The sequence below is a fragment of the Manis javanica genome, chromosome 10 (assembly GCF_040802235.1).
Source record: "Manis javanica isolate MJ-LG chromosome 10, MJ_LKY, whole genome shotgun sequence".
NCBI classification, from domain to species: domain Eukaryota; kingdom Metazoa; phylum Chordata; class Mammalia; order Pholidota; family Manidae; genus Manis; species Manis javanica.
The window spans coordinates 80,511,061-80,527,648 of NC_133165.1; the positions used below are offsets into that span (position 1 = coordinate 80,511,061).

Genomic DNA, 16,588 nt, shown 5'->3' on the forward strand with positions numbered 1-16,588 from the left:
CAACATTTTAAAACACACGTTAGGTCCTCTCAACACTAAGCATCATGAGAAACAGATGAGGGAAATGACCTGACTGGGAAGACAGAAAAACACAAAATAATACCAACATACATACAATTTAAACCTTGGGAAGTGTAGAGCGGGGATATGGTTACGGTTAGACTCAGGCTCAGCCTTTAATGTTAGGGTTACAGCTCGAGGGAGGTTAAGTGTTGTGGTTCTGTGTGGGTGAAGATGAGGGTGAGAATGAGGGGGTAGGTGTACTTGTAGAATTAGGGTGTGGGTTAGGATTAGGATGAAGTTATGGTTAGGGTTAGAGTTAGGATCTGGATTTAAAGTGAGGGTTAACATCAGAATTAGTTTTAGGGTTACCATTCTGAGGCAGTGAGGGTGAGCATTCAGGGTTTGTCTTAGAGCTTGGGTTAGATTCAGTGGTAGAGTTCTGTGTAGGGTGAGGATATGTTTACAGATAGAGTTTAGGTTAGAATGTTCAGGTTGGTGTTAGGTTCAGGTTTCGGGTCACGTAAAGTGTGGGTGAACATGATAGGATGAGGGGTGATATTGTATCATCAGGGTTAGGGTTTGGTTTAGGGTTAAGTGTAGGGTTAGGGTATGGCTACGGTTAGAGTTAGGTTTGGGGTTCAGTGTTAGGCTTGGGGTTAGGTTTTGGTTTCAGGTATGGTAAGCGTGAGTGAGGCTGAGGGTGAGTGGCCAGGTTTAGGATTAGGATTGGGTTTCTGGTGATGTGTTAGTTGAGGATATGGTTACAGTTGGACTTAGCTTAAGGATTTAATGTTATAGGTAGTTCTACATTTAGTTTTGGGTTATGGTTTGGTGTTGGTGAAGATGAGGATGAAGTTGATGGGTTAGGGTGACGTGTAGGTTTCGGGTTATGATTCAGTGTAGGGTTAGGTTTATCATGACATTACGGTTAGGTTCAGAGTTAGGATATGCATTAAGGGCGAGTGTTAGATTAAGAGTTAGGTTTAGGGTTATTGTTCCCAGTCAGTGAGGTTGAGGGTGAGAGTTTAATTTAGGGCTAGGTTGTAGTTTAGCGTTAGTGTTCGGTGTAGGGTGCGGATGTGGTCACAGTTAGAATTAAGTGTAGGTTTCAGTGTTAAGGTTGGGGTTAGGGTTAGTTTTTGGGGTTCTGTATAGTGTGGGTAAAAGCAAGGGTGAGGATGAGTGATCAGGTTTAGGGTTAGGATTAGGTTTAGGATTAAGTGTACTGTGAGCATATGGCTGCATTTAGACTTAGGTTTCAGGTTCAGTGTTAGGGTTGGGGTCAGGTTTTGGTTTTCCATTATGGTAAAGTGTGGGCGAAGGTGAGGGTGAGGGTGAGTGGCCAGGATTAGGATTAGGGTTAGGTCTAGGGTTAAATGTATTGTTGCAATATGTTTACAGTTAGTCATAGGGTAAAGGTTTAATGTGAGGCTTAGGGCTAAATTCAGGTTTTGTATTATGGTTATGGGTGTGTGAAGGTGTGGGTCAGGGTGAGGAGTTCAGAGCTTGGGTAGTAGTAGGGTTAGGTTTCATTTTGTGTGTATTGGGAGGATATGGTTATGGTTAGACTTAGGGTCAGGCTTTAATGTTAGGATTATGGCTCGAGGGAGGTTAAGTGTTACGGCTCTATGAGGGTCAGAATGAGGGGTTAGGGGTACTTATAGAATTAGGGTTAGGGTTAGGTGTAGGGTTAGGTTTAGGATGAAGTTACTGTTAAGGTTAGATTTAGGATTTGAGTTTAGGGTGAGGGTGAGCATCAGAGTTAGGTTTAGGGTTACCATTCTGAGGGAGTGAGGGTGAGCATTCAGGGTTTGTCTTAGAGCTTGGGTTGGGTTCATTGGTAGCATTCCATGTAGGGTGAGGATATGTTTATGGATAGAGTTTGGATTAGGGTAGAGTCTTCAGGTTCATGTTTGTTTCATGGTTTGGGTCACAGTAAAGCATGGGTGAAGGTGAGAGTGAGGGCAGGGGTTGAGACTGAGTCACCAGGGTTAGGATTCCTTTTAGTGGTAAATGTAGGGTTAGTGTAAGGCTGTAGTTAGAGTTAGGTTTTGGGTTAGGTTTTGTTTTCGGGTTATGTTAAAGTGTGGGTGAGGGTGAGTGGCGAGGGTAAGGGTTAAGATTAGCTTTCTGGTGAAGTGTAGGTTGAGGATATGGTTACAGTTACATGTAGCTTAAGGATTTAATGTTAGAGTGAGGGTAATATGTATAAAAAGTTTCTGAAAATAATCAATTTTCTACATCTCCTAGGGACTACAGACAAAGTGGTTTCAGTTGGTTATTTATCAATGATCATCTTGATGGTTAGAAGGATGAAGAAACGTTTGCATAGGCTTGTCATTGGACTTCTGGTCTCTCTTACTCATAGACACATACACACTGCACTGATGGCTAATGATGGCATTGGTTTATCTGATCATTTCATTTCTAACAATGGGTCAAGACTTTCCTACTAAGGCATTTGTGTTATTTTGAAAGGCAATCCATGGTTTAGGGGAATATCAGAAGTCCCTCTGGTTAGAGAGATATGATGTTTAGATGTTCCTAGACACAATGAGTACTTTTTACAATAACAAGATTGATTTCTTTTTATGTGCCAAACATGAAACCAAGTGAATAAACACAGGTCCCAGGTGAATTGGGCTCTAAAATTATATGTGAATCATTTGTGTAATCTCTTGGCAAAGATCCTAAAATAGGCAGCCATGGGGACAATGTCCTCAGAGAATTGAAGTTTCCACATTTATATTCAACACAGGACTTTACAAAAAATAAAAGTCAAATGAAAAAGTGCAAGCCTACTTTTTCTCCCTTTTACTCTGTAGCTGCTAATAGCTGTAACACAATACAACTACTTTTTTCCTTTTGTAACATATTTTTACTTTAAGTAATTGCTATTTACTATTAAAAATCCAGATAACAAAAATAGAAAAATTAAACTTAAAAGTAAGAATCACTATTAATGTCTCACATTATACCCTCTATCAATTTCCTATGCAAATATATTGGTATTAATTTGTATATTCACAAATATGAAACTTCCTTTATGTGTTATTTTTCATATTACTATAATTAAAAAGTTAAACTTCTTTTATCTCAGTATTTATAAATTTGCATCACCACTGGGGAATTCACCATATTTTTATTTGGTGCATTCCATCATATTTTGAAATCAATCCTAACCAAATATGCTTTGTAATTCTTTAAAAAACCTTTAACTAGCATAAAAAAGGACTCCCTCAAGCTTGTTATATGGTTCTAAATTTTGAATTCAGAATTTTATTATGAATTATTAAAAATAATTTTTATTATGAATTAATGTTTCACTCTAATCAACCTTCAGTTATTATGAAAATTACATTTTTGTACAAATATCTTTTTTTGTTACTGTATTTCCTAGAACTGAGAAATATTATTACTTTTTATAAATATTATCAACTTAATTTGTTATGTGTGTTGCAAATATTTCACCACTCTTTGGTTGGTCTTTAATTATGTTTATGCTGTTTTGTTTTTACATAGAATATCAAGTTACATTTCAGAATACAATTTATATTTCCTGAATAGGTCTTATGTATTTTTCATATACTTCATACTTTATACTTTTTAAATGAGTCATGCAATTCTATTTTTGAAATTATTTTTGTATAATAGCAGAGTTCAATTTTTCTATACTAAACTTTCATAGTTTTCTATGAACCACCCCAAGCAATCATCAGAAAAGAGAACAGTACTGGAGACATCAGACTTCTGATTTCAAACTATACTACAAAGCTACAGTAATTAAAACACTATGGTCCTGGCATAAAACAGACACACAGACCAATGGTACAGAACAGATAATCCAGATATGAACCCCCACATATATTATTTGACATGTAGGCCAAGAACAGTCAGTGGGTAAAGGAGTCTCTTCAATAATGGTGTTGAGAAAACTGTATGACCACTGATAGAAAAATGTAATTGGACCACTATTTTACACTGTTTATGAAAATTAACTGGAAATGGGTTAAATATGTAAACACAAGTATTGAAACTATAAAATACCTAGAATAAAACAAGGAAGAACCTCCTTTATATTAGACTTGGGAATAATATTTTGGATATGACAGACACACAAGCGACAAAAGGAAAAATCAATAAGTGGGACTACATCAACTTAAGAAAATTTTGCAAAAAATAAAACCATCAACAAAGTGAAAAAGCAACCTAGTTAACAGGAGAAGATTTTTGCAAACCATACCAGATAAGGGGTTAATATTCAAAATATCTAAGAAACACATGCAACTCAATAACAAAAAAACGCAAAAAAACTCTCATTTAAAAAATGAGCACTAAACATTTTCCCATAGAAGACATCCACATGGCTAACAGGAGTATGAAAAGGTGATCAACATCATGAATCATCAGGGAAATGTAAGTCAGCATCACACTGAGCTATCACTTCCCATCTGTTAAAATGGCTGTCATCAAGAAAACAAGAAATAACAAATGTTGGTGATTATGCCAAGAAGAGGGAACACTCCTACACCATCAGAGGAAATATAAATTGGTTAGCCATTATGGAAAACAGTGTTAAAAATTTAAAATAGAACTGCTTTGCAGTCCATCAATCTAATTTTGGGTATATATAAGCAAGGGATAGGAAAGCTGTATGCTAAAAAGATATATGCACTAGTAAGTTTATTTCAGCATTAATTACAATAACCAAGATAGGAACAACCTGATTATCTATTAACAGAGGAATGGAAAAAGAAGATGTGATACACATATACAATGGAATATTATCCAGCCTCAAGAAAGAAGGAAATTCTGACATTTATGACAACATGCATATACCTGAGGGTATTATGCTAAGTGAGATAAGTCAGACAGAGAAAGACAAATAATGTATGATATAATTGATGTGTAGAATATAAAAAAATTGCTATGGCAATCATTTCTCTTAGGAACTGAGAGTAGAATGGTGATTATCAGAAGATGGTAGGGGGGAAATGGGGAGATAGTGTTAAAGGGCATAAACTTGCAATTAAAGATAAGTTCTGGGGCTTTAATGAACAGCAGAGTGGTTATAATGGACAATATTTTATTTTATACCTCAAACCTGCTAAGAGACTACTCTCAAAGTTCTCACCACAAAAAAGAAGTGATAATTATAGGATTGATAGAGATGTTAATTAAAGTTATGGTGGTAGTCCTAATGCAATATTTAATGTACCTAATAAGTACATTGTATATTTAAAATTTATATAATGTTCTGCATAAATTATATCTCAATAAACAATTAATCCTAAAGATATAACAGTATAAATACATACACAACCAACATTAGAACACCTAAATATAGAAAGCAAATATTAACAGAACTGAAAGGAGAAACAGACAGAAATACAAAAATATGAGACCTCAATATTTCAATGTCAATAATGTTAAAGTATCCAAGCAAAAATTCAATAAGGAAACAGAGGACCTGAACAACACTATAGACCAAATAAACCAAGCATATACAGCCCGTTCTACAGGTTAGGTCTTGTGTTAGGCTACAAGTCTTAAGTTTAAGAAGATTGAAGTGATACAAGGTACCTTTTCTGACCCACAATGCTATAAAACTTGAAATTAATACCAGAAGAAAAAATTTTAAAGCTACAAATATGTGAAAATTAAACAAAATGCTCCTGACCAACCACTATTTAAACAATAGGGTAGCCACCAAAAACATTTTTGTATCATTAAAAATCAATAATCCAAAAGTGGAGATAATATGGAATCATAAACAAATTAATTCTTTTATTTATAGTTGAATTCCTTTTTAGTGAGTGAATATTCTTGCATTTGAATTCTATCAAAATTGTTATGATATTGTTATGGACTAGAATATAGGTTATGGTGTTGAATTGTCCATGTGCACTTAAGAAGAATATGTGTTCTGTTTCTATTTGGTGTTATGATACATAAAAATCATCTTGGACAAGAAAAATGTTAGTGCTATTCCAGTCTTTTATGTCTGTTCTAATTCTCTCTGTACATGTTCTTTCAATTCCAGAGAAAGTGGTTTTGAAATATTCTGCCTAATTAGGTATTGTCTATTTCCAACCTTCCACTTTTACCATATCTGTACAGTTATTTATCAAAGGAATACCTTCTACAGCATATAGTTTGGCCTTGTACTTCATCTAATATGATAATTCTTCATATTTGGATTTACATTTATCATCTTGTTGCTTGTTTTCTATTTTTCCCATGTTTCACAATCACTATAATGTCTGAAATGAATAATAAAATATCTTGTATTGCTGAGGATTTGGAGCTAGAAATTTCTTATTTTTTTTCTTTTTTTTTACTTCACACTGTTCCTATCCCTCTTTATTTATTTACTTTTTTAGGAGATCAAGCCTGAAGCTTTTAGATAAAGTGAGAGGACAGAGCTCCTGGCTGAGGCCAGAGGGGGACAAGAGAGCCCCACTAGAAATTTCATATACTAGTGTGGGAGTACTAGTTAGTAGCATGACTTTGGAGATGTGTTTCTGTCACCTATTATCACTAAACACTCACCTATGATACAATAATATCACTCCTAAGTGTATAATAGTGAAGCAAAAGGAATGTATATATGATCAAAATGAAGTGTACAAAAATGTGCTTAGCAGGATTGTTTATAATATCCTTAAACTTGAATCACCCTAATGATCTTGAGTAGTTGAAAGAATAAATATTTATATACTCAGGCAATGAAAATGGTCAGACTATAACTGAATGAAGCAACATGTACAATCTGAAAAATATAATTTTGTGTAAGAACATGTAAAGCTCACAAATATAATTTTGGATGCAAAAAAGCAGAAACTGTAGATTCCACTTATATAAAGATCAAGAAAAATTAAAAAGAATCATTGTAACTATAAAGGTCAATATTCCTGTCACCTTTGGACCATTAAATATTCTTTGGTATGAAAGGGTTTCTTTCAAAATAATTTGTCTATTATTCTGGCTCTGGTTACATGGATGCATTCATTGCATGAAAATTTACTAAGGCGTATGTTTATCTGTATATGTGATATATGAATGTGGTTTTAAAGTACATTATAACTAATAATGATATCCTTCCATCAAAAAAAGATATACAAATAACCAATATACACAAGAAAAGTTGTTGAATATCCTTAATTATGAAAATGCAATCCGCAATGACAATGAGATACCACTTCACAGTCACTAGGAGAGCTAGAATTTCACATGGTACTGGTGGGAATGTAAAGTGATGCAGTCACTTTGGAAAATAATCTTGCAGTTCCTCAAATGATTAAACATAGAGTTATCATATGGCATTTCTCACAGAAATTCCATTCCTAAATATACCCAAGAGAAATGAAAACATATGTCCACACAAAAACCCATATACAAGTGTTTAGAGCAGAAATATTCATAAAAGCCAAAAGGTAGAAGACACCCAAATGTACATGAATGGATGAATGGATAAAATATATGTGGTATACAACTTTACATTACCCTGTATGGCCCTGGAAGATGACTGGTTAGCTAGAGACGGGTAAGATTCCTCAAGGGAGGAACAACCTAAGACAGGCACAGTCGCAGGGGGGCCATCAGGTGAGAAATCGGGGAACAACAGTGGTGAAGCTTAGAACCTCCCCCCACCCTGTTTTGAGAGAAAGCTTCTGCATCCGTGGATGTTTTATTGCCCTTGTCTAGCTCGGATTAGCACATAGTCTACAGGCACACACCTGATCATCTACAATTGCTCTCTTACAACACTAAACTATGTTTTCTAACTTTATCTTGCATCTACCTACCACTTCAGCATTTTATTAAAAATAAAAATAATAAGAATAATAAAGGGAGAAATGTGGGATCCACATATAAATCAAGTCTAAAAATCAAACGAATATTCATATTTGACCTGATTGTTTATAGTTCATAATGCGTGATCAAAACCGAAGGTTTCTGTGATGAATGCCCTTGTACTGTTCACCATGTAAGAACTTATTCACTATGTAAGAATTCGTTCACCATGTAAGAACTTGTTTGTTATGCTTCAGAAGATTGGAGACTAACGAGAATTAGGCTTGAGATGGATTAATGATTGTGCATTGAGCATTGACCCCCCTATACAGAATTTTATTGTTGTTAACAACCATTTGATCAATAAATATGAGAGATGCCCTCTCAAAAAATATATATATATATATGTGGTATTTTCATATACATTTATATTTCACAGATATCCTAGTACAGCATTTACCTGTGCCTTATACTTTATTCAATATGACAATCTCTGCATGGGTGTTTTCTGTTTACTACTATGGTGAATATTATTTGACCATAAAAATGAAGTACTCATACACACTACAACTAGGATGAATCTTGAAAACATTATGCTAAGAACCAGAAGCCCTTCACAAAGGCTAAATATCATATGATTACATTCATTTGAAATCCAAGATTAGAGAAATCTATAAAGATAGAAAATAGGCTAGTGATTGCTTAAGGATGGGAGTTGGGGTAGTCAGGATTATAACTAAAATGGAGCCTCTTTTGTGGTGAGGAAAATATTTCAAAATTGATGATAATGATGGTGGAACATATGTGTGGATATACTAAAAACCACTGAATTGTAAACTTTACATAGGTAAATTATATGGTATATGAATTATATCTTAATAACTCTGCTTTTCAAAAAAAAAGCCTGTCAGACATTACAAGAAAGGAATATTTCAGCATAATCTCACTTGTGATCAAATACACAAAAAGTCTCCCCACCCCAAAAAATGTTAGCAAAATAAGCCCAATGACATATGAAAAGGATGGTAAATCAGGATAAACTTTTATTAATCCTGAGATCAAAGGCTGGTTTGAGATTTGAAACTCAATTAATGTAATTTTACCACATTAATACAATGTGAATAAAAATCCTATGATTCTATCAATAGATTTTAAAACATTTGAGAGTTGATAAATTTCATATATATTAATGATAGCCCTTTACAAACAAAAAGAGGGAGCATCCTTAACATTATAAACTGCCCACATACACACAAATACTTAGCAAACATCATACCTAATATTGAAATGTTGATAGCTTACTTTTGAGACCATGAATAAAACAGGGATATTCGATATATCACTTCTGCTCTACATTGCATTGGAGGCTCTTGCCAGAGCAATACAACAACAGGAAGGGACAAAGGATGTAAGAATTTAAAAGGAAAGCATAGAGTTTATTTAGAAAAGAAATTTTTATGAAGAAAATTCAAAATAATCTAAGAAAAAGTTTTAGAATTTAAAAGGCACCTTAAAGTTCATGCATACAAAGTCATTGTACAATAATTTTACTTCTGTGTACAAGAGGTGAAAAATTAGAAGATAAGTATTTTCAATGGTTTCATTTATAATAGCAGCCCAAAACAACAAATAGTTATGAAAAAACTTAATGAGTCATGTACAATAATTCTAAACACCAGACATATATGCACCCAAAGGCAAAATGTATAAAATATTGAAAAAAATAAAGAATAACTAAATAAATGAATGGGCACACCATATTAACAAATTCAAGACTCAGTACTCTAAAAATGTAAACTTTTATACTGATTGACCAAACTGACAATTGGTTTGGTCAACTGATCCATTGATTTAACAAAAACCATCAAAATCCTAGCAAACTATGTTTGTGTAACGTGTCAGGCTGATTCTAAAATTGGCATGGAAATGCAGAGGACTAACCCTGGAAAAACACCCCTGAAAAAGAACAAAATTATATTGGCAGTAGTGTGAAAATAGACCAAACAATAAAACAGGAGGTACAGAAAGAGACCCATGTGAATGTATCCCACTCTGTTTCTCCAAGCCTGTCTGTCTCTGTATCCCTGCTTCTGTCTGTCTGTCCTGCCCTATCTCAGGCTGTGTTTCTCCCAGGTAGAAGCTCTGTGTAGCTGCTATCCGGGGCCTGCCATGTTCTCTCAATAAATGACCCACATTTATAAAAGATCTGAAGGCCTTTCCACAGTGTGATTGATGTGATGATATGAAGGTGTATGAAATTTTAAATATTTCTTTTGAATAGGGAGATGGGCTGTGAGCCAGCGCAGGAAGTTACATGCACATACTGAGTGTCTGGCTCCAGCTCAGACTTCTCACTTCCCAGCTACTTGGCTTTATGAAGCTGACACTGCTGAGTATTATAAAATTGTGGGGCTGAGCTCTAGACTTTTGATAAAATGGGGGATACTGAGCACAGCGCACCCAGGGCCTGCATTCTTGATAAGCCGAATGAGAACTTTGGGTTTAGCAAGGTCCCTCCATGTTTTGAAAATGAAATATCAGTGGCTCAGCTATAGCAGTGATCAATGAATACGAATTAGTTCTATTTTAATAGGGCCCATGGATGAAATATATGTTCAGTAGAACAAAATACACTTTAATTCTCCCAATAGCTGAAATAGAGCATCTTAAGAACTGATAATGAGATAACTGGGGAGGACTGACTTGAGGAGATCATTTGGGTGTGTCCTACAGCAGAAATCACCCGATGACCCCTGCCGTTCAGACGACGTACAGACAGGAAAGCAAAACAAGAACCAAACCGCCATTTTATCATCTGACTTTTTTTTTTTTTTTTTTTTTTTTGCTACAAGTAACGTTATTATGCCTCCATTTCCTAACTTTGTGGACACTGCCCCACAAGTGCTGGTTAAATTTTTCTTTTTTGCTATTTCTGACAAAGCTAATTTCCCTATAGATTCATTCCTGGTTTGAATAGGATCACCAAGGACATTTTTGTTTGTTTACTTAATTGTTCCCAATGGACTTAAACAGAGGAAACCAATAACGCACATCCCACCACTGTTAATGAAAGCTTATAAAGCAACCCATTTCTTTGCACGATGAGGTCAGACGATCTTCACTTCCACAGCCTGGTAGAGTTGCTATCATTTATTTACCCTAGTCCAGTCTTACAGTCACAGATTTCAGGGAAATATTATTTAATAGCTTAATGTGAGGTAGGACTTCTCATCAGATTCCATGTTCACTTTTTGATGATGAGAACAAAAACAGTGCTATTCTCTTCGCCATTGTACATCACCCCTCATTTGCAGGCATTCTTGCCTGAAAGAGTCTGTGGGGCTCAAAAGTATGACAAAGTTACCTCAGAATTATAGCCTATAGCAACCAGTGTTTCTCAGACTCAAGGTGGAACTTTGTGCTCAATTTCTAAAACTGATGGGGAAAACCAGAAAATAAGTGTGAACCATTTGCTATTTACATGCCAAAAGATCTGGGAATGGGAAACTTGGAAATTGTATAAAATCAGTTCCTGGGTAAAGACCATGAGGTTAGACATTTCTGCTAGAAAATCTGAGTCCAAGAAGTATCTCCATGTTCAGAAGGGATTCAATAATTAATCTCTGAACTGCCACTTTGTTCTATATAATATGATAATGAGTCTGAACATGACTCTTGAGCAGTGCTCTTGGGAGAGATCAGAATTTAGGATGAGACCAGCTGTGTACATGGCTGGAGAGTGGAGTGACTGCCAGACTGTAATGGTATAATGAAAGGGGTCAGAAAAAGATATCAAAAAAAATGTGTCTCTCTTTTTCATAGACTCTTACAACATTAGAAATAACTTTCAGGGGGCAGCTTCCCATTTACAACAACCTGCTAATTAGTTATTTAACTTATCCTTGAATATATCAAGGCCATACTTTGTGCTGCCTCAGTCCTACAGGAGTCAATAGTAGCTAATGTCATGTTCATTAGGTTAGAATACATTCAAGGATTTGGAGTCTCTGATACTATTGCTCTTTTACTGATGTATGTGATCTAATAACTCAAATAAAAATGAGATTAAGTACATGTCTATTATTAATTGATAAAGTTTTCAGGTCATGGAAACATAATGATGATTATTTTGTAGTGAAATAACCATTTAAAATAAAATGATATACTTAACTTATAAGAAAAGTATCAATGAAATAATGATCAGGTAAGATTATCTTGTCAGGAAAATTATTAAAAATAAAATCCAAAATAATAATGCCTGAATTCCAAAGGCTTTGGATAACAGAGACTCTCAGTTACCCATGGAAGGAGTATGTACACATGGGCACATTTTTTAAAGGACTAGTTTGTTCATAAATATGAGAGGCTATTTATTCAATACTTGTCTTTTGGCTAGTTCTTAAGTGAAGAATTAATCTGCTGAAGACAAAAAGATTTACATACAAGAATGCCCTCTTAAACAGTATTGTATAATAAATGGAAGTATTCTTAATGTCCCAGAGATACTGTTTGTGGATAGGAAGCATTTTAAAAGCCAACATTTTCATTAGTTTGTGATTATTGCAATTGATTAAGGGTGACTAATTACCTCAAATACTAAAATTACACCATTTCTGGAAATATTTAAACTTCAGATCCAGTTTGACAAGGATCAAATTCATCTCTGACACTTCCTTGAAGTACAGTATTGCCACAATCACTGGGAGGTAAGTGATTAGGTAGGAAATGTGGAAATGAAAATATACTCAAGGGTTTCCTGGAAGGTGTAACAATGGTTTCTTTGACATGATTACTGAAAAGAAGCTATACAGGGAGGCAGTCTTGTAGGGAAACTCCAAAGGTCAGATGGTGACTTTTCAGCTTTTAAGAATATCCACACAGAATAGCCAATTTATATTTCTTCTCCATGTCATATTTAGACCTTGTTAAATATTAATGCCTGATAATAACAGTTCTTTAGGAAAAGAAGCACAATCTGAAGAGCAAAGAGGTGTCCTGGGGCAGTTATTAGGGACATTCCCAGGGCCAAAGTGAGTCTCCAGAGAAAGGAATCACGCAAAGAAGTCAACTCTTTCCCCAAGTGGTATTCACCTTCCTCTGTCTATTTTGGAGGATATGGATTTCATGTTATTAGTAGAGCTAGCAAGTAGCTTCGTATGGCTTTTGGGAGAGAAATCATCTCTACATAAATCACAGGACTTAAGGATCATGGAAGGCTAAGGACAGGATTTGGTTCTCTGAGGAACACCATCAGAACATCCCATCTGTCAGGATCCTGGGAAGGCTTGAGCTAGGTGGGGTGTTAGACAACAGATGGATATTGAAGCAAGAATTCAAGAAAAGAAGCAGAGCAGATGCTGTTCAAACTGATACATGGGAGCGAGACAGACTTGAATATTTCAGTATATTAACATGCAAGGGGAACAAGGAAGAAATCCTGGAGATGTACGGGAGTCAGGAAATTTCACCGTAACTGCGGTACTGCTCCCTGGTCACCCAGACAGTAAAGGTTCCTCTGGGTCACTGAGGACTTTAAAGAGTTATTTGAAGACAACTGTTGCAAAACATAGAAAATAATACATCTAAGCCTGGTCGTATTATATTGCTGTAGGTTATGAGAATAATTTGCTGATGTGCTGTTCTGACAGATGGGGAAATGGTATTTTTATACAGGTATGTTCCTACCTATTGACATTTATGTATCTCCTCTGCACTGGGGAGTGAGGACACCAGGACGGCTGCCCTAATCTCAGGGGACTGGGAGATCCTCCTGGCATTTTCTATCTACTTTAAAATTCACCCTGTAAGTGTAGTGAAAAATGAAACATCCGATGGATATTTTCTATAAACCACATTCTGAAAAACAAGGTAAAGAAGAGCTCAGGAAATAGCAAGTGCAATCACTTCTACATTAGATTATTGATGCACTAAAAGTTAAATATGTGCTTCTACTGACTTGCTTGTCTACTTTTCCTTACACAGCTTATTGAATATTATCTTTATATGTTTCATTTTTATCTTTTTTTCTATTCCTCAGATTCAGTTTACAGTCTACTAGCGTATCATAAGACAGTGATGAAAAATCATTCTGCAATAACATTCATCCTACTTGGATTAACAGATGACCCACGACTACAGGTTTTTCTTTTAGTATTTCTGTTTCTCACCTACATTTTCACTGTTGCTGGAAATCTCATCATTGTGCTCCTCACTCTGGTGGACTCTCACCTTAAAACACCTATGTACTTTTTCCTTCGGAATTTCTCCATCTTAGAAATAGTATTTACAACTGTCTGTGTTCCTCGATTCCTGTATAGCCTGACAACTGGGAACAAAAGGATTACCTATAACGCTTGCATCATACAATTATTTTTTGTCATCCTTGTTGGGGCAGCAGAATTTTTTCTCCTAACTGCCATGTCCTATGACCGCTACGTGGCCATCTGCAAGCCCCTGCACTACACCACCATCATGAGTGACAGGGTTTGCACCATTCTTGTCCTTTTGTGTTGGCTGATTGGGTTAATTGTCGTACTCCCCCCACTTAGCCTAGGAGTTCAGCTGGATTTCTGTAACTCCAATATTGACCATTTTGGCTGTGATGCATCTTCTCTTCTGAAGATTGTATGCTCGGACACTCAATTTGTAGAGCAGCTTGCTCTAGTCATGGCTGTGCTGACCCTTATTTGTACATTAGTGTGTGTAATTGTGTCCTACATATACATTATTAGGACTATTTTAAGACTCCCTTCAGCTCAGCAAAAACAAAAGGCTTTCTCCACCTGTTCTTCCCACATGATTGTAGTTTCCATCACCTATGGAAGTTGCATCTTCATCTACATGAAACCAGCAAAGGAGGGTGTGGCCATGAATAAGGTGGTGTCATTGCTCAACACGTCAGTCATCCCTCTGATGAACCCTTTCATTTATAGTCTACGGAACAAGCAAGTCAAACAAGCCTTCAAGGACTCAGTAAAAAAGATGGCATTTCTTTCAAAGATTTAGGAAACTAAAAAGGTCTTCAAAATTAAAAATACATAAAAATATTTCATGTTTGACTATGTGTTCTAATTCATCTACAGTACAGTACTGAAATTACATTCAGATTAACCACCAAAGTTTCTTTTCTACTAGTGTTAGAACTACAGACTTAAGTAAGCATGATGGCCTTAATACAAATAGACCTTCTTTTATAATGGTTCCCTTTGCAATTGACAATGAATATAAATTTTCATAAATTTCAAACAACAGGTAATGTCTTATGTCTGTAATACAAAAAAGTAATAAAAATGCTTACTGTATTTTTGTTTATTCCTTTTTCAGCTTGTTCACGGCAAAACTTATTTATCTCAGCATTCTTTCCTGGTCTAGCACCAGCTTTCACAAGAAGAATGGTTAAGTGTGATAACTCATTTATCTGTACTGCAGACCACCCTGCTGCATGCTGAGGGTGAACTATTGCATTACACTAATGTGCTATTAAAGTGGAAACTTTTTTGGTATCCTCATTTTTTTATTTTTGTATTACCACCCTTTACTTTTCTTTAGTTTTATTAAAATATAATTGACATGTATCATAGTATCAGCCTTCAGTTATGACATAATTACTTGATATATGTGTATAGATTGAGAAACGATGACAAGTTTAGTTAACATCCATCACTAGCACAGTTGCAATTTTTTCATGTGATAAGAAGTTTTTAAGATCTACTCTGTCAGCAGTAATTAAAAATAGATTGTTGTTAACTATAGTCAATGGGCTGTACATTACATCTGCAACTTTTTATCTTATAACTGGAGGTTTATGCCTTCTGACCACCTTTGCCCATTACCCCGCTCCTTAGCTCTGGCAGCCACCAGTCTGTTCTCTGTTTCTATGCACTTAGCTTTTTTAAATTCCATGTATATGTGATATCATGCAGCATTTGTCTTTTTGTCTGCCTTATGTCAGATGCCCTCAAGGTCCAAATGTTGTCAAAATGGAAGTATTTCTTTCTTTTTTTAAGGCTGAATAGTTTTTTTCACTTGAGTAAATTTAACCAAAACAATGTTACTTCTCACCTCACCCTGATGCCAAAACTCTAATGACCCATTTCCGGGGACATGCCTCAGGTTTTGTTGATATAAAATAGCTGTCTTGAAATTTGTCTCTGGTACACATTCCAGTTCATACTGTGTACCCCATGCCTGAAAGTCTGTTAGAATGTGAGTCTGGTTATTGCTTTCTAAACAATGAGAAAAAGTGGGGGGTGGGTGGTGACCAAGGTCAGCATTGTCCTGAAGGAAAACTACCTCAAAGTAGGTCATTGTAGGTTCTTCACCCAAGAAGGGGTCAAACCCTAATGCAGGATATAAGTGTCTGCTTCTGTGTGACTTCAGTTTAATCTACCTGTTCATTGTGTCCTCTAGTAAACCTTGCTGGTTGTGAACTGAATTTGCACTGAAATTAATTCATCCACAAAATTAGACTTGGGTTGCTTTCAAGAAGTCATGTAGCTACAGTAGCTACTAGCTTCTTTTATAGAAGTCATAGTTTTCTGACCTGTTTTGATACCTTGAGAATGGAATTTAAAACCCTGAGATAATCACTTTTCTCTCTCCACACTCTCCAGATACTTAGAAATAACCAGATGAAGTTACACTTTTTATTTTCCTCATTTTCCACTGAAACATTCCATGAAAGTAGCCACTTGGTAAAAGCAAATCACAAGGGCAGCACACAGTCAAGGTCCAACAAACGCATCTCCTCATAGGAGGGCTGTAAACCACCATAGATTTTTTTTTGCAA

At 35.6% G+C, this 16,588-nt stretch overlaps 1 protein-coding gene across 2 annotated transcripts in view; it reads left to right on the forward strand.

Annotated features, from left to right (window-relative positions):
* Window positions 1-14,892, forward strand: part of LOC108395021 (olfactory receptor 6C2-like) — a 109,296-nt gene extending 94,404 nt beyond the window's left edge. Inside the window, exons 1-2 of one of the 2 annotated variants that reach the window (XM_073213420.1) lie at window positions 12,441-12,506; window positions 13,838-14,892. In XM_073213420.1, the coding sequence (XP_073069521.1) occupies window positions 13,876-14,805 (930 nt within the window). In that variant the 5' untranslated portion in view covers window positions 12,441-12,506; window positions 13,838-13,875 and the 3' untranslated portion in view covers window positions 14,806-14,892. Of the gene's footprint in view, window positions 1-12,440; window positions 12,507-13,837 lie in introns of those variants that run through there. The other variant, XM_073213419.1, reaches the window with a different exon arrangement.
* Window positions 14,893-16,588: the final 1,696 nt, after the last annotated feature.